This window comes from Chiloscyllium punctatum, chromosome 44 (assembly GCF_047496795.1).
Source record: "Chiloscyllium punctatum isolate Juve2018m chromosome 44, sChiPun1.3, whole genome shotgun sequence".
NCBI classification, from domain to species: domain Eukaryota; kingdom Metazoa; phylum Chordata; class Chondrichthyes; order Orectolobiformes; family Hemiscylliidae; genus Chiloscyllium; species Chiloscyllium punctatum.
In genome coordinates, this window is record NC_092782.1 from 38768402 (window position 1) to 38796264 (window position 27863).

The window sequence follows — 27863 nt, forward strand, 5'->3', positions numbered from 1 at the left end:
TCGTCCAGCGGAAAATTCAATTTCCCGAGCAATCCTTGAGGGGAGTATGCAGGGTCCCCACGTGCAATAAACGACAATAGCGACTGTCTGGCCGAGGGAAAATCCGGGCAGTTTTTTTTTACTTCAATATGATTCTTTCTGAGCTCTAATTGTGCTGCAAGAAACCCCGGGAACTCTTTCAGTTGGCCTATATGTAGCACATCTCTCTTGCAGCTCCACATTGAAGAAGGACGTGAACTGAACGTGCAGAGCAGCACCGAATGCTCATAGTCTTCTCGCATTTGCCCATGCCGTGCCCTTCGGTAGTGCTTTGAGTTCAAGGAGTGTTTCGGTGTGTGGATCCACTGCGAATGGGTGCTGTGGCCGATGATGGAAGATGGACTCTGCGGCTGGCCGTGGGCCTGTTGGTGGGGGCCGCGGGACTCTACAGCCTCCATAAACTGGTGACAGTAAAACGACGGCAGCAACACCGAGCTGGCGGCGACCGTCAGTCAGAGAAAAACCCAGTCTACCGAGTGACCGGTCTGAAGGTGACGGATGATGACCAAGGAATAGCAGACATTCAGCAAGGTACTATTTGCAGCGTGAAGGAGACGTATCATTCACCTTCTTTAAACCTTTCAACTTCCCTTCCTCACTGAAGGAGCGTGTGGTCTAACTACTCCCAGATAATGCCTGAGCAATGGGAGAAATGCATATTAAAACTTTTTCTTGCTTTCTTTGTAGATGATGAATTTTTCTGGCCTTTGCAGTTTTGTTCTGTTCCAGATTATTCATTAATTGGAGATGCCAATGTTGGACTAGGATGGACAAGGTCAGAACTCACACGACACCAGGTTATGGAGCACTGCTCTATTATCAGGTGACGAAAAGCCCACAGGCACAGAATTTATGGGCAGAGAGTTCAAAAGGTCATATAAATGGTGTGAGTGGAGTGTGTCAGGCTAAGTAATAAGTCAGTGCAGGTGATCAAAAGTGTCAGGTGGTGTGTGTAAAGTGTCAACAGCTGAATAGCCAGTGAAGGGACGACCTATAATCCAATTAATTGAGGTAGAGCGAGAATTATATAAAAAAAATTAGGTGGTGCTGGAGACAAACCAAATGGCTGGAAATAACATGAAAGATATGAGTTGCATGTTGAGAGTCTGACCAAAGTAACAAGTAACCCAAAACTTGACAAATTAATTATTGTAGAGAGATCTTAGCAAGTTGGTCATGATGTTGGTCATAACATCATGATCAAGGTGATGGTGTCAAAAGAGGAACAGTAAGGATGATTTTACAAATACAGAACAGTATGGTAGGGTTACATGTAGCTCAGTGTGAACCCAAGATCACGGTAGAGGCCATCTTCATGGGTACAGAACTTGACCACCAGTTTTTTGCATGGCAATTCTGCGTTGTTGTGAATCTCGGAGGCCACCTTAGAGGACACTTACCCAAAGATCAGAAGCTGAATGTCCTTGACCGTTGAAGTATTTCCCAACTAGGAGGGATCGTTCCTATCTGGTGATTGTTGCACGGTGTCCATCATCTGTTGTAGTGTCTGCATAGGCTCGCCAATATACCATGCCTCAGGGCACCCTTGCTTGCTGTGCCTGAGATAGACAGCATTGGTTTAGTCACATGAATATCTGCCATGCATGTACTGGGTGGTGTTCCTACATGTGATGGTAGTACCCATGTCAATGATCTGACATTTCTTGCAGAGGCTGCTGTGCCAGCATTGTTTAGTGTAGTGTTTGACATTGTCCTAAAGACTGGGTAGTTTGCTGCGAGCAATAGTCTGTTTAATGTTGGGTTGTTTGAAGGTGATAAGGCGTAGGGATGATCTTGGCAAGATGTTCGTTGTCATCGATGATATGTTGAAGGTTGCAAAGAACATGGCGTAGCTTCTTTGCTCCACGAAAGTACCGGACGACGAAGCATTCCCTCTCTGTCGGTTGTGTCCTATGTCTGTCTTCTCTGGAGGTCACTGCGGTTTTTCACTTTTGTCACATCAGAATTGGTGATTGAGTTGAACATTGTACCCCATTCTTATGAGGGTATCTTTCAACACCTTTAGGTGTCTGCTGCCTTCCATATCATCTGAGCAGGTCCTGTGTATACACAGGGCTTGTCTGTAGGGATGGCTTCTTTCACATGTTTAGGGTGGAAGCTTGAGAAGTGCGGCATCGTGAGGTTATCGATAGGCTTGTGGTAGAGTGAAGTACTGAGGTGTGTCCCCTAGATGGAGATGTGTGTGTCTAAGAATGAGACTAATTCTGAAGAGTAGTCTGAGGTAAGTCTGATGGTGGGATGAAAGTTGTTGTTGTGATTCTTCACAATGAGTCAGGAGGGAGAAAATGTTGTTGATGCATCTGGAGTATAGCATTGGTTGGAGGTCTTGTACAGCAAGGAAGTCTCCACCCCTCAAAAAACAAAAGGAACTTAAATAAAATGAGGATAGAGTTAGCTAAAGTGAACAGGGTGAATAGTTTAGCAGGAATAACAGTAAGCAAGTTGTCAGAGTGGGTGCTGCAGATGCTGGCGATTAGAGTCCAGATTAAAGTGGTGCTGGAAAAGCACAGCAGGTCAGGCAGCATCCGAGGAACAGGAAAATCAACATTTCGGGCAAAAACTCTTCATCCCTATGCCTTCTCGAACTTCTCACCTTCAAACAACTGCCAAACTTTAAACAGACCATCGTTCACAGCAAACTACCCAGTCTTTAGGGCAACATCAAACACTGCACCATACAATGCTGGCACAGCAACTTCTGCAAGAAATGTCAGATCTTTGACATGGGTACTACCATGTCTCATTCCTGATGAAGGACTTTGCCTGAAACATCGAATTTCATGTCCCTGGTTGCTGCCTGTCCTGCTGTGCTTTTTCAGCACCACTCTAATCTTGACAGTAAGCAAGTAGTGGTATTCATTTAAGAAGGAAATCTATAACTCTTAACAAAAATATATCCCAGTAAGGAGGAAATATTCTAAGGTGAATAATGTGGCACTAGAAAAGCACAGCAGGTCAGGTAGCATCCGAGGAGCAGGAGACTCCACGTTCCAGGCATAAACCTTTCGTCAGGACCATTCTTGATGAAGAGCTTATACCCGAAACATCAACTGTCCTGCTTCTCTGATGCTTCCTGATCTGCTGTGCTTTTCCAATGCCATATTTTTCGACTCCAGCATCTGCAGTCTTCACTTTCTCCAAGGAAATATTCTAATTTAGGGATAAACCAACCAAGTTACAGAGCCTATTAAGTTGAAAGAAAAAGCATACCAGGAGGCAAAAGTTAGTCATAGCCCCGAAGACTTGGAAGAACTGAACCTAGCAAAGGAGGACTAAAAAGATAAAGACAGAGAAAAGTAATTACGAGTACTGAGTAGCAAGGATTATAAAAACTGGCTTTAAGAGCTCCTTTTAAATATGTAAAGAGGAAGATAAAGGTCTGAACATAGGCCAGTAGGACATGAATCTGGGATGATGTTATGGAGAACAAGGAAATGGTAGGTGACTTATACAGACTTTGCATCAGTATTTACTGTGGAAGATATTTCAAACATTCCATTAGTACTGAAGAATACGGATGAAGGAATTAAGTAATATTACTAGAGAAGTAATATTAGACAATGGGGCTAAAGGCAGGTAAGTTTCCCTCCCCCCCCCCAGTAGTTTACATCCTAGAATCCTAAAAGAGATAGCTGCAGTGAATGGCATTGACTGTAATTTTCCAAAAATCCTTGGATTCAGGAGAAGTACCAGAGGATTAGAAATCTGCCAATCATGCCTAACTAATTTATTGCAGTTTTTTTTTACCACGAAGTCTCAACAAGAGTAGATAGAACAAATCTACTAGTTGCCCTCTATTTGGACATTCAGAAGGTGATCAACAAGGTACCTCAAAAAATCTCAAGGCATAAGAACCTACATATTGGAGATGGTATGTTGGCATGGATAGAGAATTGGCTAATGGACAGAGAATAGAGAGCGGAGATAAGGGATTTTTTAGGTTGGCAAACTATGGCCAGTGAGGTTTTACAGGGATCACTGCTGTGACCACAATTGTTTACAATATATATTCCCTCCGTAAGAGCATTGTAGTCTAACTACAACACAGGGACTGTAGTGATTCAGAAGGCAGCTTACCATCGCCTTCTCAAAAGTAACAAGTAAATGGCAATAAGTGGTCAGCTTGCAAAACCCATGTCCTACAAGTGAATTTTTTTTAAAAAGTAATGGCTTAGAGGAAGGAATTAAGTGTACTATAGCCACATTTGTAGCTGACGCAAGAATACATGGAAAGGCAGGTTTCAAAAGTAATACAAGCGGTTTACAAAGAGATATTGAAAGATTTTAGTAAGTGGGCAAAAAGTTGGCAAATGGAGTTTCATATGGCAAAATGTGACATTGTTCATTTTGGGAAGGAGAACAAAAGAATATTATTCAAATGGAGAAAAAAACTGCAGAAAGCTGTAACACAAAAGAACACGGCTACTTGTGCACGAAACATAGAAAGCTACCACCAGGGTGCAGCAGGTAATCAGGAAGGTTAATGGAATGTTAGCCCTCATTTCAAAGGTGTTGGAGTAGGGAGGTCTTACTGAGACTGCATCATGAGTACTGAGAGCAGTTTTGGTCCCTATATTTAAGATAATAGATTATTTCATTGCCGGCAGATCAGAGAAGGTTCATGAGAATGATCCCTGCTGTGGAGGCATAGGGGTTGAACAGGTCGTGACTCTATTCGCTCTCCTAAAATGTTTGTTGTCATTGTGTTTGACTTTTTTTTTTGACTTAGATTGCTTTTTTTGCCATGGAATTTTTGACAAATCCTTATCAGTTTTATCCCAAAATTGAGAATGTCTCTTTTTAAAATCTGATGAGGATCTGATCGAAGTCTTTGTGGATGTAAGTTTGTTTGCTGAGCTGCAAGGTTTGTTTTCAGCTGTTTCATCACCATACTAGATAACATCATCAGTGAGCCTCCAGTGAAGTGCTGATGTTATGTACCAGTTTGTATTTAAGTCTTCAGGTTTCCTTGGGTTGGTGATGTAATTTCCTTTTTCCCCCCCTTAGAGGGTCCAAGTCAATAGAGGGTCCTTCCAGCTCAGGCAGCAAACTTAGATCCAGAACCTCAACCTGAGCTACAAATCTTCTTAAAACTTGCTAATGCCTATGGGCACAATACACTAAAACAGGCCCGAAGATAGGAAACCAGTGCCATTTAACAGAGCGCCACCCGCAAACAGCTGTACTTCCTGCACAAATGCCTAAGGAAACAGGTATAACCAAATGCCTTAAATACAAACCTCCCTTTAATATTCAACTAGCCAAAAGAATAGCAGAGCAATATAGTCACAGAATGCTTAGAGAAATGATTAATGATGCCCACAACAGACTCTGTAAATACAATCAGGAAATTTCATGCCAAAACATTTTACTCACTAACATTACAGACTATGAATGGACAGACAGTACAACAAACCATAGACGTTAGAAGCATGCATAACTGGATTTGATTCTGGGTAACGAACCAGGCCAGGTGTTAGAATTGGAGGTAGGTGAGCACTTTGGGGACAGTGACCACAATTCGGTGACTTTTACTCTAGTGATGGAGAGGGATAAGTGTGCACTGCAGGGCAAGAGTTATAGCTGGGGGCAGGGAAATTATGATGCATTGAGGCATGACTTAGGATGCGTGGCTTGGAAAAGTAGGCTTCAAGTGAAGGGCGCAATCGATATGTGGAGCTTGTTCAAGGAGCAACTATTGAGTGTCCTTGATAAGTATGTACCTGTCAGGCAGGGAGGAAAGGGTCGTGTGAGGGAGCCATGGTTTAATAAGGAATTGGAATCCCTTGTTAAAGGGAAGAGGGTGGCCTACGTAAAGATGAGGCGTGAAGGTTCAATTAGGGTGATTGAGAGTTATAAGGTAGCCAGGAAGGATCTGAAGAGAGAGCTAAGAGCAGCAAGGAGGGGACATGAAAAGTCCTTAGTTGGTAGGATTAGGGAAAACCCAAAGGCTTTCTATAGGTATGTCAGGAATAAAAGAATGACTAGGCTTGGAATAGGTCCAGTCAAGGATAGTAGTGGGAAGTTGCGTGTGGAGGCTGAAGAGATTGGGGAGACACTGAATGAATACTTTTCCTCAGTATTCACTCAGGAACAGGACATTGTTGCTGATGTGAATACTGAGTCACAATTAATTAGAATGGATGGCTTTGAGGTATGTAGGGAAGAGGTGTTGGAAACTCTGGAAAGGGTGAAAATAGATAAGTCCCCTGGGCCTGATGGCATTTATCCTAGGATTCTTTGGGAAGCAAGGGAGGAGATTGCAGAGCCATTGGCCTTGATTTTTATGTCCTCGTTGTCTACAGGAATAGTGCCAGAAGACTGGAGGATAGCAAATGTGGTTCCCTTGTTCAAGAAGGGGAGTAGGGATAACCCTAGTAACTATAGGTCCGTGAGTCTCACTTCTGTTGTGGGCAAAGTCTTGGAGAGAATTGTAAGGGATAGGATTTATGAACATCTGGATAGGAATAATGTGATCAAGGATAGTCAGCATGGTTTTGTGAAGGGCAGATCGTGCCTTACAAACCTTATTGAATTCTTTGAGAAGGTGACTAAGGAGGTGGACGAGGGTAAAGCAGTAGATGTGGTGTATATGGATTTTAGTAAGGCGTTTGATAAGGTTCCCCATGGCAGGCTACTGCAAAAAATACGGAGGTATGGCATTGAGGGTGCGTTGGAGGTTTGGATTAGGAATTGGCTGGCTGGAAGAAGATAGAGGGTAGTAGTTGATGGTAAAGGTTCATCTTGGAGTGCAGTTACTAGCGGTGTTCCGCAAGGATCTGTTTTGGGACCATCGCTGTTTGTCATTTTTATAAATGACCTGGAGGAGGGGCTAGAAGGTTGGGTGAGCAAGTTTGTGGATGATACGAAAGCTGGTGGAGTTGTTGACAGTGAGGAAGGATGTGGCAGGTTACAACGGGATATAGATAAGCTGCAGAGCTGGGCAGAAAGGTGGCAAATGGAGTTCAGTGTGGGTAAGTGTGAAGTGATTCACTTTGGTAAGAGTAACAAGAAGATGGGATACTGGGCTAATGGTCAGATACTTGGTAGTGTGGATGAGCAGAGGGATCTTGGTGTCCATGTACACAAATCTCTGAAAGTTGCCACCCAGGTAAATAGTGCTGTGAAGAAGGCATATGGCGTACTGGCCTTTATTGGTAGAGGAACTGAGTTCCGGAGTCCAGAAGTCATGTTGCAGTTGTATACGACTCTGGTGTGGCCACATCTGGAGTATTGTGTGCAGTTTTGGTCACCATACTATAGGAAGATGTGGAGGCACTGGAATGGGTACAGAGGAGGTTTACCAGGATGTTGCCTGGTATGGTAGGAAGATCGTATGAGGAAAGGCTGAGGCACTTGGGGCTGTTTTCATTGGAGAAAAGAAGGTTTAGGGTGACTTGATAGAGGTGTACAAGATGATTAGGGGTTTAGATAGGGTTGACTATGAGAACCTTTTTCCACGTATGGAGTCAGCTATTATGAGGGGGCATCGCTTTAAGTTGAGGGGTGGTAGGTATAGGGCAGATGTTAGGGGTAGATTCTTTACTCAGCGAGTCGTGAGTTCATGGAATGCCCTGCCAGTAGCAGTGGTGGACTCTCCCTCTTTATGGGCATTTAAAGGGGCATTGGATAGGCATATGGAGGATAGTGGGCTAGTGTAGGTTAGGTGGGCTTGGATCGGCGCAACATCGAGGGCCAAAGGGCCTGTACTGCGCTGTATTTTTCTATGTTCTATAACAAATCTGCCTGACCGACCCTTAACAGACACTGAAAAAGCCATCTTACTAAGAGGGTTAGTTTACAAGTTCTGGAATACGGACAAGAACGAGTTCCTAGCAGCATTAGAAACAACACTGAAAGCCAACAAACTCAGAAGAAACCCAATAAACCATCAGACAGACAGTTGCACCGACATTAAGCAGGAAAAAGGAAGGAAACACATCAATACACAAGAAAGGAAAGCGCTAGAAAGATTCAAAAAGATAAAAATATCATCCTACCTGCAGACAAAAAACACTTGACAGTCATTTTAAACCGAACTGACTACGTTGAGAAATCAAACACACTGCTTGCAGATGTCAACACTTACCAACAGGTGGCGATAGACCCAACTCTTCAACTAGAAAACTGAATCACAGCCTACTGAAAAATCTTCAGCAATCTCGAGAATTAAACCAGACACACTTCCAAAAAAATGAAACCAGACAGATTAGATATACCAGCTTCGACAGATTACCCAAAATTCACAAACCAGGAGCCCCCCTCGGACCCTTAGTCTCGCTACCTAGAGCACCATCATACAGGTTAGCCAAGGAACTACACCAAAGACTAAAACCCTTAGTAGAAGACTCACGCCACTCCATTCACTCCACCCAAGAATTCCTGAACACCATCAAAGGCGCCAATGTAGAAGAGATTGAAATAATAGTCAACTTTGACGTAACAGCCCTGTTCACATTTATCACCATCAATCTGGCCAAAGAAACACTGACTGACTATACTATTAGAAGACACATACCCCAAACGCTACCAAATTCATCAGCAAGAACAACATTGTCAAGCTAATGGACCAATGCCTTACCACCCACTTCACTTTCAATAATAAAACCAACAGACAAACTAATGGAACACTCATGGGATCTCTGATATCAGGGGTCTTAGCAGAGGCAGTAATACAGAGATTCCAATAGCTCTACCAACCATTCAACCCAAACTTTGGGTCCGTTACATGGGTGACCCCTTTGTCATCACTAAAAGGAACAGATTAGAGGAAACCTTCAAGACCATCAATAATATCCTTACTGGCATAAAAGAGGAGGAAAACAACAATAAACTGCCATTCCTAGATGTCGCAATAGAGTGAACAGCCAATGGGGAACTTCAAACCACCGTCTACAGGAAAAAAACACATACGGACCAAATACTAAACTGCAGAAGCAATCATCCCGACACCCACAAACAAAGCTGCATTCTTATTAACAACATTATTTCAATGATCCACCACCCACTGTAGCACCGACAAACTATGAAGAGCAGAGGAAAATCACCTATACAGTGTATTCAAAAAGAATATGTACCCAATGAACACAGTCCGCTGATTTCTCAGCAACCAACATAAACAAGTAGACAAAACACACCCAGAAATCCTAGCCACTTTCCCCTACATCAAAGACGGGGCGGCACGGTGGCACAGTGGTTAGCACTGCTGCCTCACAGCGCCAGAGACCCGGGTTCAATTCCCACCTCAGGCGACTGACTGTGTGGAGTTTGCACATTCTCCCCGTGTCTGCGTGGGTTTCCTCCGGGTGCTCCGGTTTCCTCCCACAGTCCAAAGATGTGCAGGTTAGGTGAATTGGCCATGCTAAATTGCCCCTAGTGTTAGGTAAGGGATAGATGTAGGGGTATGGGTGGGTTGCGCTTCGGCGGGGCGGTGTGGACTTGTTGGGCCGAAGGGCCTATTTCCACACTGTAAGTAATCTAATCTAATCTAATCTTAAAAAAAAGACATCTCAGAAATGACTGCCAGACTACTAAGACCTCTTGGCATCATGGTAGCCCACAAACCCACCAAAACAGCCGCTAATGAACTTGAAAGACCCCAGTTAGACCACAAGCAAAATAAATGTAATTTACAAAATACCTTGTAACGCACACTACATTGGACAAACAGGCAGAAAACTAGCCATCAGGATACATGAACATCTACTAGCCACAAAAAGCCATGACCCACTATCACTACAAATAAGGAAGGGCACCACTCTGACTCGGACAGCACATCTATCCTAGGACAAGCCAAACAGAGACACATATGAGAATTTCTAGAAACATGGCATTTCAACCGGAACTCTATCAACAAGCACTTTGCTTTGAACACCATCTGCCACCCTCTGAGAAAATGACATCACCAACCCAAGGAAACCTAAACACTTAAATAGAAAGCAGGACATAGCACTAGCACTTCCCTGGAGGCTCACTGGTGATGAAATGTCTGAAAACGAACCGTCTAGCTCAGCGAGCAAACTTACATCCAAAACGTCAACCTGAACTACAAGTCTTCTCAAAACTTGCTGACGTCTTTGTCTTTTATGTGCTGTTTATTCTACTTCCAGGATTTCTACTTACAAAATCTCCTGAAGTCTTAGAACAACAACGTTTGCAAGCAGTTCTGGGCCTACTTAAGGGGACCTCTGATATTTCCATTCGAGAACAAGCACTGGTGACTTTAGGTAACAGTGCTGCCTTCAGTGCCAATCAGGTATACCCAAATATCTCTCATCTGAGTTAAAAAAAAGGATCAAATTTTAAGGATCAGTTCTGATATAATTATGGTAAAAAGAACAAAATTATGACAATCTTATACTTGTCCTTAGAGTGTCTATTTATTTTTGGAATACTAATTTTGTCAAAGTTTTCGGTTTCCAAAAACAAAATTCAAATTATTTTTCTGAGCTGATGTGAACTTCAAGTATCTTTACATTGTTTACATTTAATAGTGCATTAAAACAAAAATACTATATTAATTTTCATAAAATGAGGATGTAATATTTTTTAAATTAACTTGTATCTTTATATTTTCAGGATCTTCTTCGAAACCTAGATGGGCTCAGTATTATTGCAAATTGCTTGTTTGATGAAGTCACTTCAGTCAGAGTTAAGGCACTAAATGTGATGAATAATCTTTCCATGAATGTTGCTAACCAAAAAGAGCTGAAGGTAATGAGACATTGAGTTTGAGTTAGAAAAAAATGTTCGCAAGCAAACTTAACAATAGAACTGTTTTTTTTAGTTTTTTTTATCTCATTGTGTGTAGTGTACACATTGGTACACATTCTTGTACCAAGCAAATGTGAACATTGTCCCACACAGCAAATTAGGTAGTCATCATAAAATCTGTTTTAGATGATGTGAGTCATAGAGTCGTAGACATGTACACCACGGAAACAGACCCTTCAGTCCAACCTGTCCACGCCGACCAGATATCCCAACTCAATCTAGTCCCACTTGCCAGTGCCCGGCCCATATCCCTCCAAACCGTTCCTATTCATATACCCATCCAAATGCCTTTTACATGTTGCAATTGTAAATTCCTCTGGCAGCTCATTCCATATATGTACCACCCTCTGTGTGAAAAAGTTGCCCCTTAGGTCTCTTTTATATCTTTTCCCCTCTCACCCTAAACCTATGCCCTGTAGTTCTGGACTCCCTGACCCCAGGGAAAAGACTTTATCTATTTATCCTTTCCATGCCCCTCATAATTTTGTAAACCTCTATAAGGTTATCCCTCAGTCTCCGCTCCAGGGAAGATAGCCCCAGCCTGTTCAGCCTCTCCTTTTAGCTCAAATCCTCCAATCCTGTCAACATCCTTTGTAAATCTTTCTGAACCCTTTCAAGTTTCACAACATCTTTCCAATAGGAAGGAGACCAGAATTGCCCGTAATATTCCAACATTGACCTAACCAATGTCCTGTACAGCCGCAACATGACCTCCCAACTCCTGTACTCAATACTCTGACCGCTAAAGAAAAGCATACCAAACGTCTTCTTCACTATCCTATCACCTTCACTATCTACCTGCGACTCTACTTTCAAGGAGCTATGAACCTGCACACCAAGACCTCTTTGTTCAGCAACACTCCCTAGGACCTTACCATTAAGTGTATAATTCCTGCTAAGATTTGCTTTCCCAAAATGCAGCACCTTGCAATTATCTGAATTAAACTCCATCTGCCACTTCTCGGCCCGTTGGCCCATCTGATCAAGATCCTGTTGTAATCTGAGGTAACCTTCTTCGCTGTCCACTACACCTCCAATTTTTGGTGTCATCTGCAAACTTACTAATGTACCTCTTATGCTCACATCCCAAATCATTTATATAAATGACGAAAAATAGTGGCCTAGCACCGATCCTTGTGGCACTCCACTGGTGGGTGAAGTGCAAGGCAGGTAGATGCAGGGAATGCTGGGTGACTAGAGAAATTGAGGTTTTAGTCAAGAAAAAGAAGGAAGCAAATGTCAGTTATAGACATCAGGGCTCAAGTGAGTCCCTAGAAGAGTATAAAATCTGTAGAAGTATTCTTAAGAGGGAAATCAGGAGCACAAAAAGGGGACATGAGATAACTTTGGCAAAGAGGGTTAAGGAGAATCCAAAGGGATTCTATAAATATATTAATGACAAAAGAGTAACTAGAGAGAGAATAGGCCCCTTAAAGATCAGCAAGGCTGCCTATGTGTGGATCTACAGGAGATGGGGAAGATTCTAAACAAGTAGGTTGCATCAATGTTAACTGTGGACAACTTAGGGAAATAAATAGTGACGTTTTAAAAATGTCCATATTACAGAGGAGGTGGTGCTGGACATTTAAAATACCTAAAGGTGGATAAATCCCTGAGATCTGATCAAGTGTACCCTAGGACACTGTGGGAAGCTAGGAAAGTGATTGCTGGGCCCCTTGCTGAGATATTTGGATCATCGTTAGCCACGGGAGAAGTGCCGGGAGACTGGAGATCGGCTAACAGGATGCCACTGTTTAAGAGGGGTGGTAAGGAAAAGCCAGGGAAGATTGATGAGCCTAACATCAGTAGTGAGCAAGTTGTTGGAATGGATCCTGAGGGATAGAATTTTACATGTATTTGGGAAAGCCTGACTAATAAGGGATAGTCAACATGGCTTTGTGTGGAAAGTCATGTCTCACTAACTTGATTGAGTTTTTTGAAGAAGTAACAGAGAGGATTGATGAGGGTAGAATGGAAAACGTGATCTATATGGACTTAAGTAAGGCGTACAACAAGGTTCTTTAGAAGTAGACTATGAAGGCTTTTGCCTGAAATGTCAATTTTCCTGCTCGTCGGATGCTGCCTGAACTGCTGTGCTTTTCCAGCACCACTCTAATCTAGAATATGGTTTCCAGCATCTGCAGTCCTTGTTTTTACCTAGTTAGCAAGGTTAAATCACTTGGAATAGATGGAGAACTAGCCATTTGGATACAGAACTGTCTCAAAGGTAGAAAAAAAGGGTGGTAGCGAAGGGTTGTTTTTCCTGTAAAGAGCAGTGTATTGGGAGTCAGTACTCTGCTGCTGCTGTACTGGAATTTGGAGGCTTGTGTGGCAATACCTGTTACATCTGAGAATAGCTGGAGCTGTTTGAGGCCTAGACCCTAGAGCTTCTGGGGTTGCAACTTGCCTGCCTGCCTGCCTGAAGGCACTCAAATCTGGGACTCTCCATTACTGCCGCTGCTGGCTTTGGAAGTCTGGTGGCCAGCATTTCTCCTTGATGAGTTGAAGACAGCTGTAATAAGACCTAATGCTCCATGTAGAAGCTGTTGCTGCTGCTGCTGCTTGAGGCCTGGAGCCTTGGGTGATGCAGCCTACCATTGAGTGCAAGGGATGGCCTGGCATCAGACACATCCCTGCCTCTACCCCACCCCTAGGGTTAACAGCAGGAATGTCCTTTGCTGAGACCCCCAAGTCTCAGATAATGCCATTCTCAACTAAAACGTTGACTAAAACATTGGGCCCCCCGGCTGGCAGCAGTCCAGAGCCATGCTCCATTCCTGACGCTAGCCGATGGCAGATAACTCATCTCCGATCCGGAGAGCATAATGGGCCCGAGTGAGGGACTATTATAGGGCTTTCTTCTCTCCAGGTCCATCTACCAAGAAGCTCGCTAGGTTTTGTGGGAGGACCTGCTGCAAGTCATTCCAGAGGGTGCCAAGAGGCTCAACATCCCTCTGAGCTTGGAACATCCTGAGGTGGGTGAATGTTTGCAGCTCCTCGAGGAGTGTATCATAATCAGAGAGGCGCCCCTTTCCTGCCACAGGGCCATAAACACACTGTTGCATAAGAAGGGGGGGATCTCTGTTTGTTAAAGAATTGTTCTCTGGTGTTCCTCTTCAGCATGACCTTAAAAATCTTTGCCTGGGGCACTTTCAACTCACCTTGGCACCATGATAGACCATATAATCTAACCAGAAGAGTCCTCCACCATCCTGTGCTGAAGCTTCCATGACAATGTCCTCCTGGTCCAGTATATGATCCATTATTTCCCAGAGGACTGGCCTATAAAGAATCTTTCTCTCCCAAGATTGGGAAAAGGCATTCGATAGAGTGCATCATGAGTATCAGCTGAGGACTGTGCAAGCGTTCAGGTTGGGGACGCACTTTCTCGCTCGCATCAGACCTCTGAACGCTGCTGCAGAGTGCCTAGCGAAGACAACAGGTTCCTGTCGGCACTCCTGCGCTTTGGGAGAAGAGTGCCCCCCAGCCAGTTTTATTCTGTCTGCATGGAGCCATTCCTGCAAGCGGGTTTTACATTTGCTTCTATGCGGGCTGGGACTGGATGTGGTTCTTTTGGCACATGCCAATAATGTACTCCTCATGTTCACGGACCCAGCTGACCTGTGGAGGCTGTGTGCATACCATGATGCCTGTGATGTCCTTCACAAAGATTAACTAGAGCAAGTGTTTCGGATAGCAGTTCGATTCATGGCAGATGGGCCTGGTGCTCCACGTGCAGTACGACTCCTCTTTACCTAGAAATCCATCTTGCCCTGCTGAGGAATTCTGGCCAGCGAATTGGCATGAGTTGGAAACTAAGGTGACCACTTGCCTAGCATGCTGAACAGGATTGCACTGAGTATTGTCCTGTAGGGACTGAGTGCTGGTCATAAATCTGCTGATGACCGCCATGTTGCGGTACCGGCTGACCAATTTGGTCCCTCACCCTGGCTTTGTCACCACCGTGCAGAAAAAGCTTGTTGGTTTTTCTGGGACAAGAAGCAGCCCTGGGTCGCTGCTGCTGTTCTGAGGCTCCCACTTGAGGAGAGTGGTCACGCTATCGCTCCCAGGTAGCAACTTCCTGCCTTCAGACCCAGCAGCGACACTTTTCGTCAAGCCTCCTCCAAGGTGGGCACCCTGATGATGTATTTCTCTGGATAGGTGTACAACCTCTGTTACGACCTGTTCATGGAGTGGTGCAGGCCTCGGATCGTCTTCCAGGAATTTGCCTGTTTACTATCTGGACCTGATAACAGTCTGGGACGCTGTCAGTTTGCACTGGAATTCTCACCTTATGGGATTGGCAGCTTTTGTCAGGGAGCCACTGCTCAAAACCGGTTCCTCCTCAAGTACGGTTTACAATGGCCAAGGGAGGAAAGAGCTCAGGGTGCAGGGCTGATTAGAGTCTGGAATGTGCTGGATAACACCAGAGCTGAAAAATGTGTTGCTGGAAAAGCGCAGCAGGTCAGGCAGCATCCAAGGAGCAGGAGAATCGATGTTTCGGGCATAAGCCCTTCTTCAGGAATCCTGAGGCTTATGACCGAAACATCGATTCTCCTGCTCCTTGGATGCTGCCTGACCTGCTGCGCTTTTCCAGCAACACATTTTTCAGCTCTGATCTCCAGCATCTGCAGTCCTCACTTTCTCCTAGCTAGATAACGCCAGCACAGTTGACTGCAAAGGTATTAATCCATCTCCAGTTTGTGACTCAAGACATCAATAGTCTTACAGGCAAGGCATACAGCCCCAACTCCTCATGTGCAGTTGAGGCGGCTCAGGCTTCCGGACAAAATGATCCCTGTCCGTCTGGAATTTAGCATTGGGTCTATTCCGCAGACCCTCCCCTGTGTTGCAGTGCCCCACAATCTGAGCTACCTCAGGGATATCCTCCTGGTGCCCTTTCGGAGGGCACAGAGGCATTTCTTGTACAGGTTGATACTGCACACTCTCAGTCTTCGCCCATCACCTGGATACACCTTAGCATAATGTTTTGTCTTTTGATGGCAGCAATCCCCTACAAAGAACTCTACAAAGGGGTCCTCCCCTCTTACATCGCGGATCGGGGATGGAGAGTGCTGTACGCGGTGGTCCCGTGCACCCGGCGACTAAGCAAATTTACCGGGTGCTAGTCCAAGTGCATGTTCTGTGGCCTGCAGGAGACGGTCTTCCAATTAAACGTTGAGTGTGTATGTCTGCAACCCTTTTTCAGTTTTTGAAGAGGCTGCTGTTAAAACTTTGGTTGCACTGTAGCCCCACACTCCTGATCTACGGGCACCCGGTTTTGAGAGTGGCACACAAGTCTATGGCTTTGCCCCTACCCCTGGCCAAGATGGCCATGAACAGGTCCAGGCAGTGGGCCAAAGAGTGGCTCCCTGTTCCTGTTTGCCCCTCTTTCACAGTTACATCTACACTCCGGTGTCCCTGGAGAGGGAGCACGCGGTGCTCACCAGCACAGCTGAGATCTTTTAAGACCCCTGAACGCCACAGGGACTGGAGTGCATTATCAGCCTGAATAAAGATATTCTGATTTAATGAACTGTCTCTGTAGTATAAGTTTCTGTTTTGCCTTTGAGTTTACATTTGTTTTCGGTTTGGTGCCCCAGGAAGATGGAAGAGCCCAGGGGGATATATTTTAACACGTACTGTCCCTGTCTCCAATACTCCCTAATGGGCATCGTTGTGAGGGGAATTTTATCTTTTGTTGAAATGAGCAGTGGAACTTCATTTGTATTTCAAACCATTGTCCCTGTCCCAGGAGTGTACAGTGAGGACAGAAAAGAGGGGATTTATTTATTTAGTTGTTCATTTGTTTGTTTAATTATTTGTTGACTTTGCTTTTGCTTGAGTTTATTTTTATTTCGACCCCCCAGTGTCCTCTACCCAAAAGAAGTTGGTGGGGACGGAGTCAAGATAGAGCCTTTTGTTTTGCTTTTTTATTTGTTTTGTTTTCCCAGAATAATAGCATCTTTTATTCTTATTTAACAAAGTCAGCTTTAGTTTCTGTTTTGGAAGAGCAGTGTGTGGCTTTGCTCTGTGTTTCACCTGGTGCTGTCCCTGTCCCAGGAGTGTCTGATAAGGATGGTGTTGGGAGGTCTTGGTTTTTTTTCTGTTTGCATCTTTTGTTTAAAAGAGTGGAGGATTGCATTTCAGACTTGAGGCCTGTAACCAGCGGTATGCTACGAGAGTTGGTGCTGGATCCACTGCTTTTCCACATGTAAATGATTTGGATGTGAACATAGGAGGTATGGTTGGTAAGTTTGCAGATGACACCAAAATTGGAGATGTAGTGGACAACAAAGAAGGTTACCTCAGAATACAATGGGATCTTGATCAGTTGGACCAATGGGTCTAGGAGTGGTAGCTGGAGTTTAATTTGGATAAATGTGAGGTGCGGCATTTTGGAAAGGTGAATCAGGATTGGACTTATTGTTATGACACAGGGTAAACCCTCCTGCTTAATTTAAACCAGCAACACAGAAAAGATTTCTCCCATGCAGTAATCTGTGAAAATTTTTTAAGAGGCCAAGAACTATTTAAAAATTAACCACTTTACTTCTTAAGGTATAACAGAGAATAATGAACTAACAACTATTTACAACTCCTTCCTCTAACCTATCTTTTACCTTCTCTTCTATAATACTAGTCCGATTAAAACCCCCCAATTAAAATTTACCAAAAATTCAAGTTTTCAAAACTAGCCAGCTGTCGAATCTTCCAGTGTCTTTTCTTCTTAGGGAATTATGCTTTGCAGGTCATGGATCAATAAGGTACCTTTACGAAAGCTATTCTCTGGGCAGTCTGCAGATGTCATTGGCTTGGCAGTTCTTCTTCCAACTGTTCAATTTTCCCCAGTCTTATAACTCCAAAGCATCGGATGTGTCTTTGATTTTTAAGATTGTCAATATACTAAATTCAAACTTGATTGGAATTTGGTATTTTTCAGGGTATAATTTAAACTGATTGGCCTAATTCAAATCTGTTTTGTGGTTTCCAGGCAACCAGCTAATCTAGCTTTCGACCAAGGGTTACACTGTTGCCTTATTCAAAACACTTGGTGCGGTATCAGGTAGTTCTGCTAGCTTTTAACTCTCTTAAAGATATAGTACACCCACATCTTCATAACAGTTATACACTTAATGGTAAGGTCCTGGGGAATATTGCTGAACAAAGAGACCTTGGAGTGCAGGTTCATAGTTCCTTGAAAATAGAGTCTAGGTAGTCAGGTTAGTGAAGAAGGCGTTTAATATGCTTGCCTTTATTGGTCAGTGCATTGAGTATAGGAGTTAGGAGGTAATGTAGCTGTACAGGAGATTGGTTAGGACACAGGAAGGGTGTTGTGAAACTTGAAAGGGTTCAGAAAAGATGGACAAGGATGTTCCAGTATTTGAGTTATAAGGAGAGGCTGAATAGACTGGGGCTATTTTCCCTAGAGCGTTGGAGGCTGAGGGGTGACCTTATAAAATCATGGGCATGGATAGGATAATTAGACAAGGTCTTTTCCCTGGGGTGGGGGCGATGGAGTCCAAAACTAGAGGCCATAGGTTTAAGGTGAATGGGGAAAGATTTAAAAGGGACTTGAGGGTCAACTTTTTCACGCAGGGTGGTGCATGTATAGAATGAGCCACCAGAGGAAGTGGTGGAGGTTGTGCAATTACAACATTTTAAAAATGAATATATGAATATGAAGGGCTTGGAGGGATATGGGCCAAATGCTGGCAAATGGGACTAGATTAATTTGCGTTATCTGGTTGGCGTAGATGAGTTGGATCTGTTTCCATTGGATGGGTATATGAGTAGGAAGGGTTTGGAGGGATATGGGCCGGGTGCTGGCAGGTAGGACTAGATTGGGTTGGGATGTCTGGTCGGCATGGACAGGTTGGACTGAAGGGTCTGTTTGCATGCTGTATGACTCTACGACTCTAAGTGGTGTCATGAGATCTTTTATGTTCTTTGGAGCAGGAAGATGGGGTTTAGCATGGAATCTGAAAGAGAGCACTTCTGACAACTTGGCACTCTCGTCTTTATATTGTCTGTCTTGTCAGCCTTGATTATGTGATCAAGACTTAAAAGAGCTTGAGCTCATAACACTGTGAGTCAGACAATAAAGCTACCAACAATAAAGCTTGTACTAACATTAAAATATTTAGGAACTGCACAATGCATAGAATTTTTGTATCTGGTTTGGGAATCTCTTAACTCTAATCCACTTAATGAGTGAATTTGGTAACACAAATGGTCAGATCAAGTGACTAAAACAAAATCGAAAGCAGAATCTCCTGTAGTAATTCAGTACCACATATAAATCTAGATGACCAGGATGATATATAAATAAATGCATCCCTGTGCATTATCTTTCTTAAAGGAGAATAAGGGCTTGAAATTTGTTCTTAGATTTTTTTAATTCTGCTATTTAGCCACTGTTGAAAAAAACACAATCATGGGTAATTTGTGTTCCAAGTTCTTCTTAATCCTGTGGAAAATATCTAGCTCTGCTGTCAGCTACAAGCAATGAGTTGATTAGACCCTTGTGGCAAGTTGTAAGCACAAAACATCTTACCAATGTGTAATAGTGTACTGGCATTCCCCAATCCACTGTTTACCATTAAACTTGGTACACAGGAAGAGGAGAAGTACCGAATGGTGGAGGTATTGGTTTTGAAGGGAAAAGAAAAGTAGGTCAGGCAACATGAGATGGGGTTAAGAGAAAAGTAAGCAGATAAATTTGTTTTTTGGAGATTAGACTTGGGTTCATATCGGCAGCTAAAATGTGCATGTGAGTGAACATTGGAAAATTTGAGTATGGTTAGATGGTAAGTTAGGATGCATAGGACTTACAGATTTTAAAAAACCTCTTTAAAGGAGGAGAGAGATGGAGAATTTTAGGGAAAGAAAAGTCAGTTCTAAAGAAGGATTATAGTGGTCAGGCAGGATCCATGGAGAGAAAGCAAACTAACATAACAAGCCTAGAGGTTTCATCTCTAATGAAGAGTCATCTGGACTCGAAACATTAGTTTTGTGGGGGTGGAGGGTGGCGGTGAATAGGTGAGCTGTGAAGAGGATGCAGAAATGTTCATGTGATTTGGACAGGCTGTGAGTGAGTGGGCAAATGCATGGCAGATGTAGCAAAATGTGGACATATATGAGGTTATCAACTTTGCTAATAAAAACAGGAAGGTAGAGTATATTTGAATAGCTGCAAATTGAGAGGGGGGACTGTTCAATGAGACCTCTGTGTCCTTGTGCATCAATTGTTGAAAGTAAGCACACATGTCCAGCAGGCAGTAAACTGGATGTTAGCCTTCATAGTGAGAGCATTCAAGTACAGGAACAAGGATGTTTTGCTGGAAATATATTGTGAGGCAACACCTGGAATATTGATTATCTGAGGAAGGGTGCTCTGGCCATGGAGGGCGTTCAACAAAGATTTGCCAGTCTGATTATCTTAACAGAGACTGGATCGATTAGGGCTATCAAGGGAGTGTAATGAAGGTTTACCAGTCTGATTCCTGGGATAGCAGGACTGATGTATGAGGAGAGGTTGAGTACATTAGGATTTATTCATTGGACTTTCGAAGAATGAGGGGTAATCTCGTAGAAACCTATAAAATACTAACAGGTTAGATGCAGGAAGGATATTCCCAATGGTGGGGGAGTCCAAAATCGGGGTCATACATTAAGGTTAATGTGTAAACATGTTAGGACTGAGATGAGGGCAAAAATTGAACTCCATGATCAGCATGATCATTGAATGGCAGAGTAGGCTTGAGTAGTGGAATGGACTACTCCTGCCTTCTGTGTTTCTATGTATGCAATGAATTTCCGAAAATAACAAGGAGATCTGATGTTTTGTTTTTTAATGATGCTTGAAATTCATATGGAGACTGGAAAATTCCATCTTAACATCAACTCTGCAACACCACCGGGTAATATCAAACCCTGTTCAGCCAATTTAAATATTCCAAGTGAGAAGTGTAGCTTGTTTAGAATCTAGAAGAATGACCATGACTTAACTTCATATAAAACATATTTATGAGTTATTATTTCATACAATTGTTTCCATGTTTTACTGTGTTTGATTTCCAGTTTTTGAGAAGACAGATGACTTAGATGGTGTGTATATAGTTGTACATTTCCAATAATAAACAGAGATTTGTGCTAAATATTTATTTTGAGAAATAAGGTATTGGAATTTAACTGTTGTACAGTGAAGGACTGCAAGGGAGAAATTCAGATCTTTTCATATTAACTAAATGCGCACTTAATGGTTTTCTTAATGTATTCTAAAAAAAATTATTCGTTATAGATTTGGATCCCACGAATATTGGATTCTTTAAGGACTACTGTTGTAAACTCTGAGCTGCAAGTAGCAAGCCTTCGAGTGTTGACTAACTTCTCTGTTACCAATAATTATCATTACATGATGACCAATTACATTCCTCACTTCCTTAAGCTCCTGGTAGAAGGAACTGAAAAAATAAAGGTATGTTTTGCTGACATTCTTTTTTATTATTAATTTTTTTGTGGAATGTGGGCATCACTGGATGACCAGCATTTATTGCTCCTTTTAAATTTCCCTGAAGGAGTTGATGGTGAACTGCCGTGTTGAACTGCTCCAATCCTTGGGGTGTCCTAGATCCCATGTGCAGTTAGAAATGGAGATTGACCCAATGAGAAACACAAATATAGTTACAAATCAGGACAGTGTGTGGCTTGGAGGAAAACTTGCAGGTGGTGATATTCCCATGTACCTTGCTGCTGTTGCCATCTTTTTGATGGAGGTTGTGGATTCGGTAGTGGCTGTCAAATAAGCCCTGTTGGGTTGTTGTAGTGCGTACCAGTGCTACCATTGTATATCAACGGTGGAGAGATTGGATGTTGAGTATGTTAGATAGGGTATCAGTCAGGAAGGTTCTTTTGTTCTGAACTATGTTGAGTATGATATTGGAGTTTCACTCTCCAATTATATGGATGAGTATGCTATCACAGTCCTGTACCTTATAGACAAAATATCTAACTTTAAAATGGAAATAAAATGTACTCTGTTCTAGTTAATGTAAATTGACAAAACAAATTCTTGATAAGAAGTAGGAAAATTACATAAATATTAGATAAAAATTTACCAGAAACCAAAATTTTGATTGAGGTTTCATTTGTAGTTGAGAGTCTCTGATGATCAATAATTTATTCTTATAGTTTGAACCATACATAAATGACATCACAGGTTTGGTATCTAACATTTATCTCAGCTGGCACAATGATAGAGGAGCAAAGATTAGTCATGCATTCAAATGTTAGGCAGATAAACTGATCAAGGTTGCAGTTTTGATCGTTTTCCAAGTGCCACTGTTGAAATTATGAAGTCCTGTCAGGACAAAATTCAACTTGATTGTGATGTTTTCTGAACTCTAGGTAATCTGTTTCACATTGTGAAAACTCACATGAAAGGTGGCAAGTTATCAGAAGGTAACTGGTGCCTGATGTACTACTAACAGACTAACCATCATGAGAGATGATGGCAGGAAATCTAAATCGAGTTTCCATAAACAGTCATCTTAATGAATTTTTTATTTGTTAAAAACAACAGGTTCAGATATTGAAAGTCCTGATAAACCTGTCCACAAACCCAGACTTATGTCATGACCTTCTTAGTGCTCAGGTAAGATCCATGCTAATGCTATTTATTAGAATTATTTTGCAGTCAAATCCTTGATTTTAAACAAGTTGAAAATAGAAGACAAACATTTTTACTCCTTATCTAATTGTCCATATTGCTGATACTAGTGTAAAGCTTTGGGTGATATTAGTGAAGATTATTAAGAGCAAATGCATTGCCCTACCAGTTCAGATTTGAATCCAGCAATGCCAAATTTTGTTGATGATTGACATTGAACTCAAATGTAGTGGAAATAAAAATGTTCTTGTAGAAGTGGAGAATTTAGTGCCATTGTTTCTTTTCAATTAGTCAGGTAGTTGGTATATGTGTAAACTTGGAATCAGGCTTTGTAATTTGGTTATGTGTGTTGTTATACTGAGTTTGTTGATATTGTATTCCAGCAGTAGTCAGCCCAAGCATCAGCATTAGCATATACGATGGGCATATTTTCAGAATGGTGGAAGCAGAGGGTATCAAAGTCTGCATACACATATTACCTGCCTAATCCAAAATGTTTGTGCAAGGGTTTTAACAAGACGTATATATTGCTGTAATGAATAGGGTTGTCAAATCTGAAGGTATTTCTGGAGAGTTTATTATATGTGTGCAAATGGTATTGCATTTACCATTATTATTACAGGTTGTGTCCACTCTGATTAGCTATTTTTGTTTGTGGTTTTAAGCCACCACCTGCTGTGTAAGAACTGGCAGCTGAAGAAGGGAAACAAATGGCTCCCAGCACTGTTGGGAATATTGGGCTCCACTCATTTTAGCACTTCTTTCTTTTTCTTTTAGGCTCCATGCCTGGATCTTCCAGTTCAGTTTTGAAAATAAGTTTTCTTTCAGCAGCTTTGTGTGAGAATGAAATTTTGTAGTTATTTCTCCTTCCCCACATCCTCCCATCAGCCAAAATACAGACATTGCTGTTCTTCTGGACAGCATGCTTTCTATTAAAATCAAAACATTCTTGATTAAATAAAGATAAGACAGACCATGTAATGGATAGAATAGAAAGAGTTCAGAGACGTGAGTGAAGAATTGACTCTGAAATGCTGAGCCTTTTGTTATATAGCACACAGGTTTTCAAGAAATAATCTTAAGCCTGAAACACTCTTGGGCTTTAACAAGAGTTGTGCAAATTTTGATGGAAAATTAAATGAGGGAAATAAAAGTGCTAGAAAATAACCTATAGTGGCAAGAGTTGTGGGAGTTCCTAAAATCTGAAGATATGAGGCAAAATTTTCAGTTGAGCTATTTAAAGTCTGAAGATGTATTAAGAGAGATGTGGAAAAAACGTTTTTTTTGAGAAATGAAATACATAAAGTATTCATTGCACCATTAAACCTGGAGGAGACTAAGATACAATGCTGTTGTACTTATGAAGAAAGAAGGCAATGGGTATAGAAGAGATGAAATCCAAAGGCAGGTGATGCACAAGGACTGAAATCATTAGAAGATTTAATTGGGTTGGCTGATAGTGCATGCTTCATATTAATAAACATCAAATTAAGTAGAAGAGCTTGGGGATTCTGTGTGATGCTACAATAGTCACCAAGATGTATCACCAAAACGATTATTTGGGATTGATGTTGGGCCTAGTAATATTGGCCACAGGTACATTGACATTCTGGCTTCCACAGAAATTTGGTGATTCATTTTATACTTGTGGGCTGGATTCCTTCAAAATCTCAGTAATGCAATGGATTTTGTTTAAGTGTCTAAACTCATTCAGTACAGTTAAGTAAGTAAGTTTGGCATCAGTTGCCATAACAAACAAAGGCACTAGAATGAGAGAGATTCCAATTTTAAGAATCTTTCTGCATATTTATAATGTGCTTCACTCACAGAATATTCTCCCATGTTGTTGCTGTTAAAATAGAAATTCAGATGATCACCATATTTTTGGGATAACTTTCCAAGATTTTCTTAGAACACAAAAAAAACCTTTTTGAGTTTAAGAAATCTACAGTATCTAAATCCAAAATATGAGAAGGAGCCTTGGGTAAAATGGATCAATTATCAACTGCAATTCTCTTTTGAAACTGACTCAACATTCTAATCTAATCTGGTAAATGTAGGGGAACGGGTCTGGGTAGGTTGCGCTTCGGCAAGTCGGTGTGGACTTGTTGGGCCGAAGGGCCTGTTTCCACACTAAGTAATCTAATCTAATCATAATCTTGGCTCCCAAAATTTACCTTTGTGCCACATCTACAATGATTGTACTTGACTGGTGCCAGTTATAGTTTTATTTAAGTGCTGAAACAACATTCACTGTTCACAAGTAGCCTAGGAAGGAATCACTGCTGAAACAACTTATGGGACATTTACAATGCCTTCGAGAGGACATTGCCAGACCAGGTGTTAAAGATGAAGGATCAGTAATTTAACTTGTAGAACCTACATATTTTTTCTAAAGAACAAAGAAAATTTACAGCTCAGGAACAGGCCCTTCGGCCCTCCAAGCCTGAGCCGATCCAAATCTACTGTCTAAACCTGTCGCTCAATTCCTAAGCATCAGTATCCCTCTGCTCCCCACCTACTCATGCATCTGTCCAGACGCATCTTAAATGAATCTACCATGCCTGCCTCTAACACCTCTGCTGGCAACGTGTTCCAGACGCCCACCACCCTCTGTGTGAAGTACTTGCCCCTTAAACTTTCCACCTCTCGTTATTGAATCCTTCAACCTGGGAAAAAGCTTGTCTCTATCCAGCCTGTCTATATCCTTCATGATTTTGTAAACCTCAATCAGGTTCCCATCTCAATCTCCTTTTTTCTAATGAATACAAACCTAACCTACTCAACCTTTCTTCATAGCTAGCACCTTCCATGCCAGGCAACATCCTTGTAAACCTTCTCTGCACACTCTCCAAAGTGTTTCACAACCTTTTGGTAATGTGGCGACCAGAACTGTACATAGTATTCTAAATGCGGCCAAACCAATGTCTTGTACAATTTTAACATAACTTGCCAGCCCTTGTACTCAATACCCCGTCCAGTGAAGGCAAGCATACTATATGCCTTCTTGACCACTCTATTCACCTGTGCAGCAACCTTCAGGATACAATGGACCTGCACTCCCAGATCTCTCTGCCCATCAACTTTTCCCAAGGCTCTTCCGTTCATTGTATAATTCACTCTAGAATTAGTCTTGCCTAAATGCATCACCACATATTTGTCTGGATTGAAATCCATCTGCCACTTTTCTACCCAACTCTCCAGTCTATCTATATCCTCCTGTGTTCTTTGACAGTCCCTTATGCTTTCTGCTACTCCACCAATCTTTATGTCATCTGCAGACTTGCTGATCATACCAACAGTGCCCTCTTCCATCCAACAGTGGCCCCAACACTGACCCCTGTGGAACATCACTGGTCTCCTTTCTCCATTTCGAGAAACTCCCTTCAACTATTACTCTCTGTCCCATGTTGCCCAACCAATTCTTCATCCACCTAGCTAGAACACCCTGCACACAATATGACTTCACTTTCTCTATTAATTTATCATGGGGAACCTTATCAAACACCTTACTAAAGACCATGTATATGACATCAACAGCTCTTCCTTCATCTATCAACTTGGTCTATATGTTTGTAAGTTTCGGTTTTCGGTTGGGAGCTGTAAATTATTTTTAATCTTTCATCATGGGCACTAAACATACTGTGAAATAAAACATTCAAATAAACAAGTCAAGTTATATATAATATGTTGCCATTTTGCTCATTTATTGCAAAAAATGTATGGGTAACTGGTACCATGTAGAAAATTAATAAATTTAAATCAGTATATGTTTTCAAACAAGGAAATATCCAGATTTATCTAATATCCAGTTTTTGCTGTAATAGGAACACTCTGGGATGAATTTGGACCCTTTTCTAAAATGTGATTTATAATCTATGCTGTGACATGTATGTATCATATGTTATACTTCATTTCAGGTACCATTGTCGTTCCTTGTATTGTTTGACAGCTGTGTAAACAAAGAAGTTCTTCTACGACTGTTGATATTGGTGGCAAATCTGAAAGAAAATTTGAATCTGTTGCAGAACTCTGTTCAGTTTGAATATGGAGTGGATTCTCTCCATACTGTACTATTTGGGAATCCAACACCATTTTCTCATAAACTTGCAAAGCTAATATTATACCAAGATAATGAAGTAAAACAACAGATTGCTAGAATTATTACCAAATCATATTAGAGACATATTATTTACCATGTAATTTAATGTTTTAATGATTATATAAGCTAAATTTGTCAGTTTGAATGTGGATATGTACTGTAATTTAACAACCCAAGTTTTATATATAAATATTATTTTTAGTACTTCAAAGGGGGAGCCTTTTCCATTGTGCAGGAAAACTATTCTTGAATCAGCACTGGTTTTGTTATTACTGTTTTTGTATTTGTAGAAGACTAATAAGTCCAGAAATAATGTTGGACTGAAGGCATTAATCTCGAAAAGCAATGAAACTAGAAAAGTTAAAAATCCGTTTCGTATCTTGTGACTGAAAATCATGTAAATAATTTAAATTGTATTGTAACTGAAGAAGTTTCCTGAAGTATTTTTATGAATCACTGTAATTGATTAGATATTATTAATGATGCTGACTTTTTAAATCTAATTATTTAAGTCACAGTACTGTTATGCCTTTGTCGTGGGAAGATAATGATGGTTGAAAGACATTTTAAGTGAGAAATGTTCATGGTTAGCCATGATCAAATGGTGCAGTAGATTAATAGGACAAATGGCCTAATTCCACTCCCGTATCTTATGGTTTTATTCTTTTGCATAGTTCCCTGAACTGGATTAATGTTTTAGCCAGGATGGTGAGAGGGTAGAAATGACAAACAGAATATTTGCTCATACTTCCTTTGTGTCAAACTGAAGATGATTTCAGGGTATTGCTTGCCATTGAGAACAATTATGCACAAATTGACAGAAGACAAAAGCTGGTTTCAGTTACTTAAAATTTATATATTAAGATATAAAAACCACAAGAAGTAAATAAGGACAGAGAGGCACTTGAATGCATTCAGATAAGAGAGAACATTTTCTAAAACAAAATTCAAAGTGAAAGTGTTCTTTATCAATTTTAGGACTATACTTCCAAATTCTTGTTTTTGTTTTGGATTTAAGATTAAATAATTCATAGTACGTAAGATAAAGGTTTTTCAGACATGACTTTGAGTGGGACCTTTTTGGCTGTGTAGCAACAGTGGATATAGATTGAAACTTCAATATCCAATCTTTGGATAATAAAATTGCATGTCACTTTTGTGTTCATCAAACATTTGTGAGCATTAGAAGTTAAGTTGGACAACTACAATAACATTGTTTGTGTTTTAATGTACCCAAATAAATTTGTAACAAATGTA

General features: G+C 41.5%; 1 protein-coding gene across 2 annotated transcripts; it reads left to right on the forward strand.

The window, feature by feature from the left end:
• Positions 1-27863, forward strand: armc10 (armadillo repeat containing 10). 2 transcript variants are annotated; one of them, XM_072562669.1, is made up of 6 exons: positions 7-570; positions 10170-10315; positions 10639-10773; positions 21137-21313; positions 22418-22489; positions 26425-27863. In XM_072562669.1, exons 1-6 carry the CDS (start codon positions 351-353, stop codon positions 26683-26685), a joined length of 1011 nt encoding a protein of 336 aa, XP_072418770.1. In that variant the 5' UTR covers positions 7-350; the 3' UTR covers positions 26686-27863. The 2 variants fall into 2 exon arrangements, with proteins under 2 accessions (XP_072418771.1, XP_072418770.1); XM_072562670.1 differs by lacking the exon at positions 22418-22489 and having other exon boundaries at positions 1-570.

Coding starts and splice junctions, on each gene's coding strand:
- armc10 (XM_072562669.1), top strand. CDS start 351: ATGGGTGCTGTGGCCGATGATGGAAGATGGACTCTGCGGCTGGCCGTG. Junction 571..10,169: donor AATAGCAGACATTCAGCAAG/GTACTATTTGCA, acceptor TTCTACTTCCAG/GATTTCTACTTACAAAATCT. Junction 21,314..22,417: donor AAGGAACTGAAAAAATAAAG/GTATGTTTTGCT, acceptor TAAAAACAACAG/GTTCAGATATTGAAAGTCCT.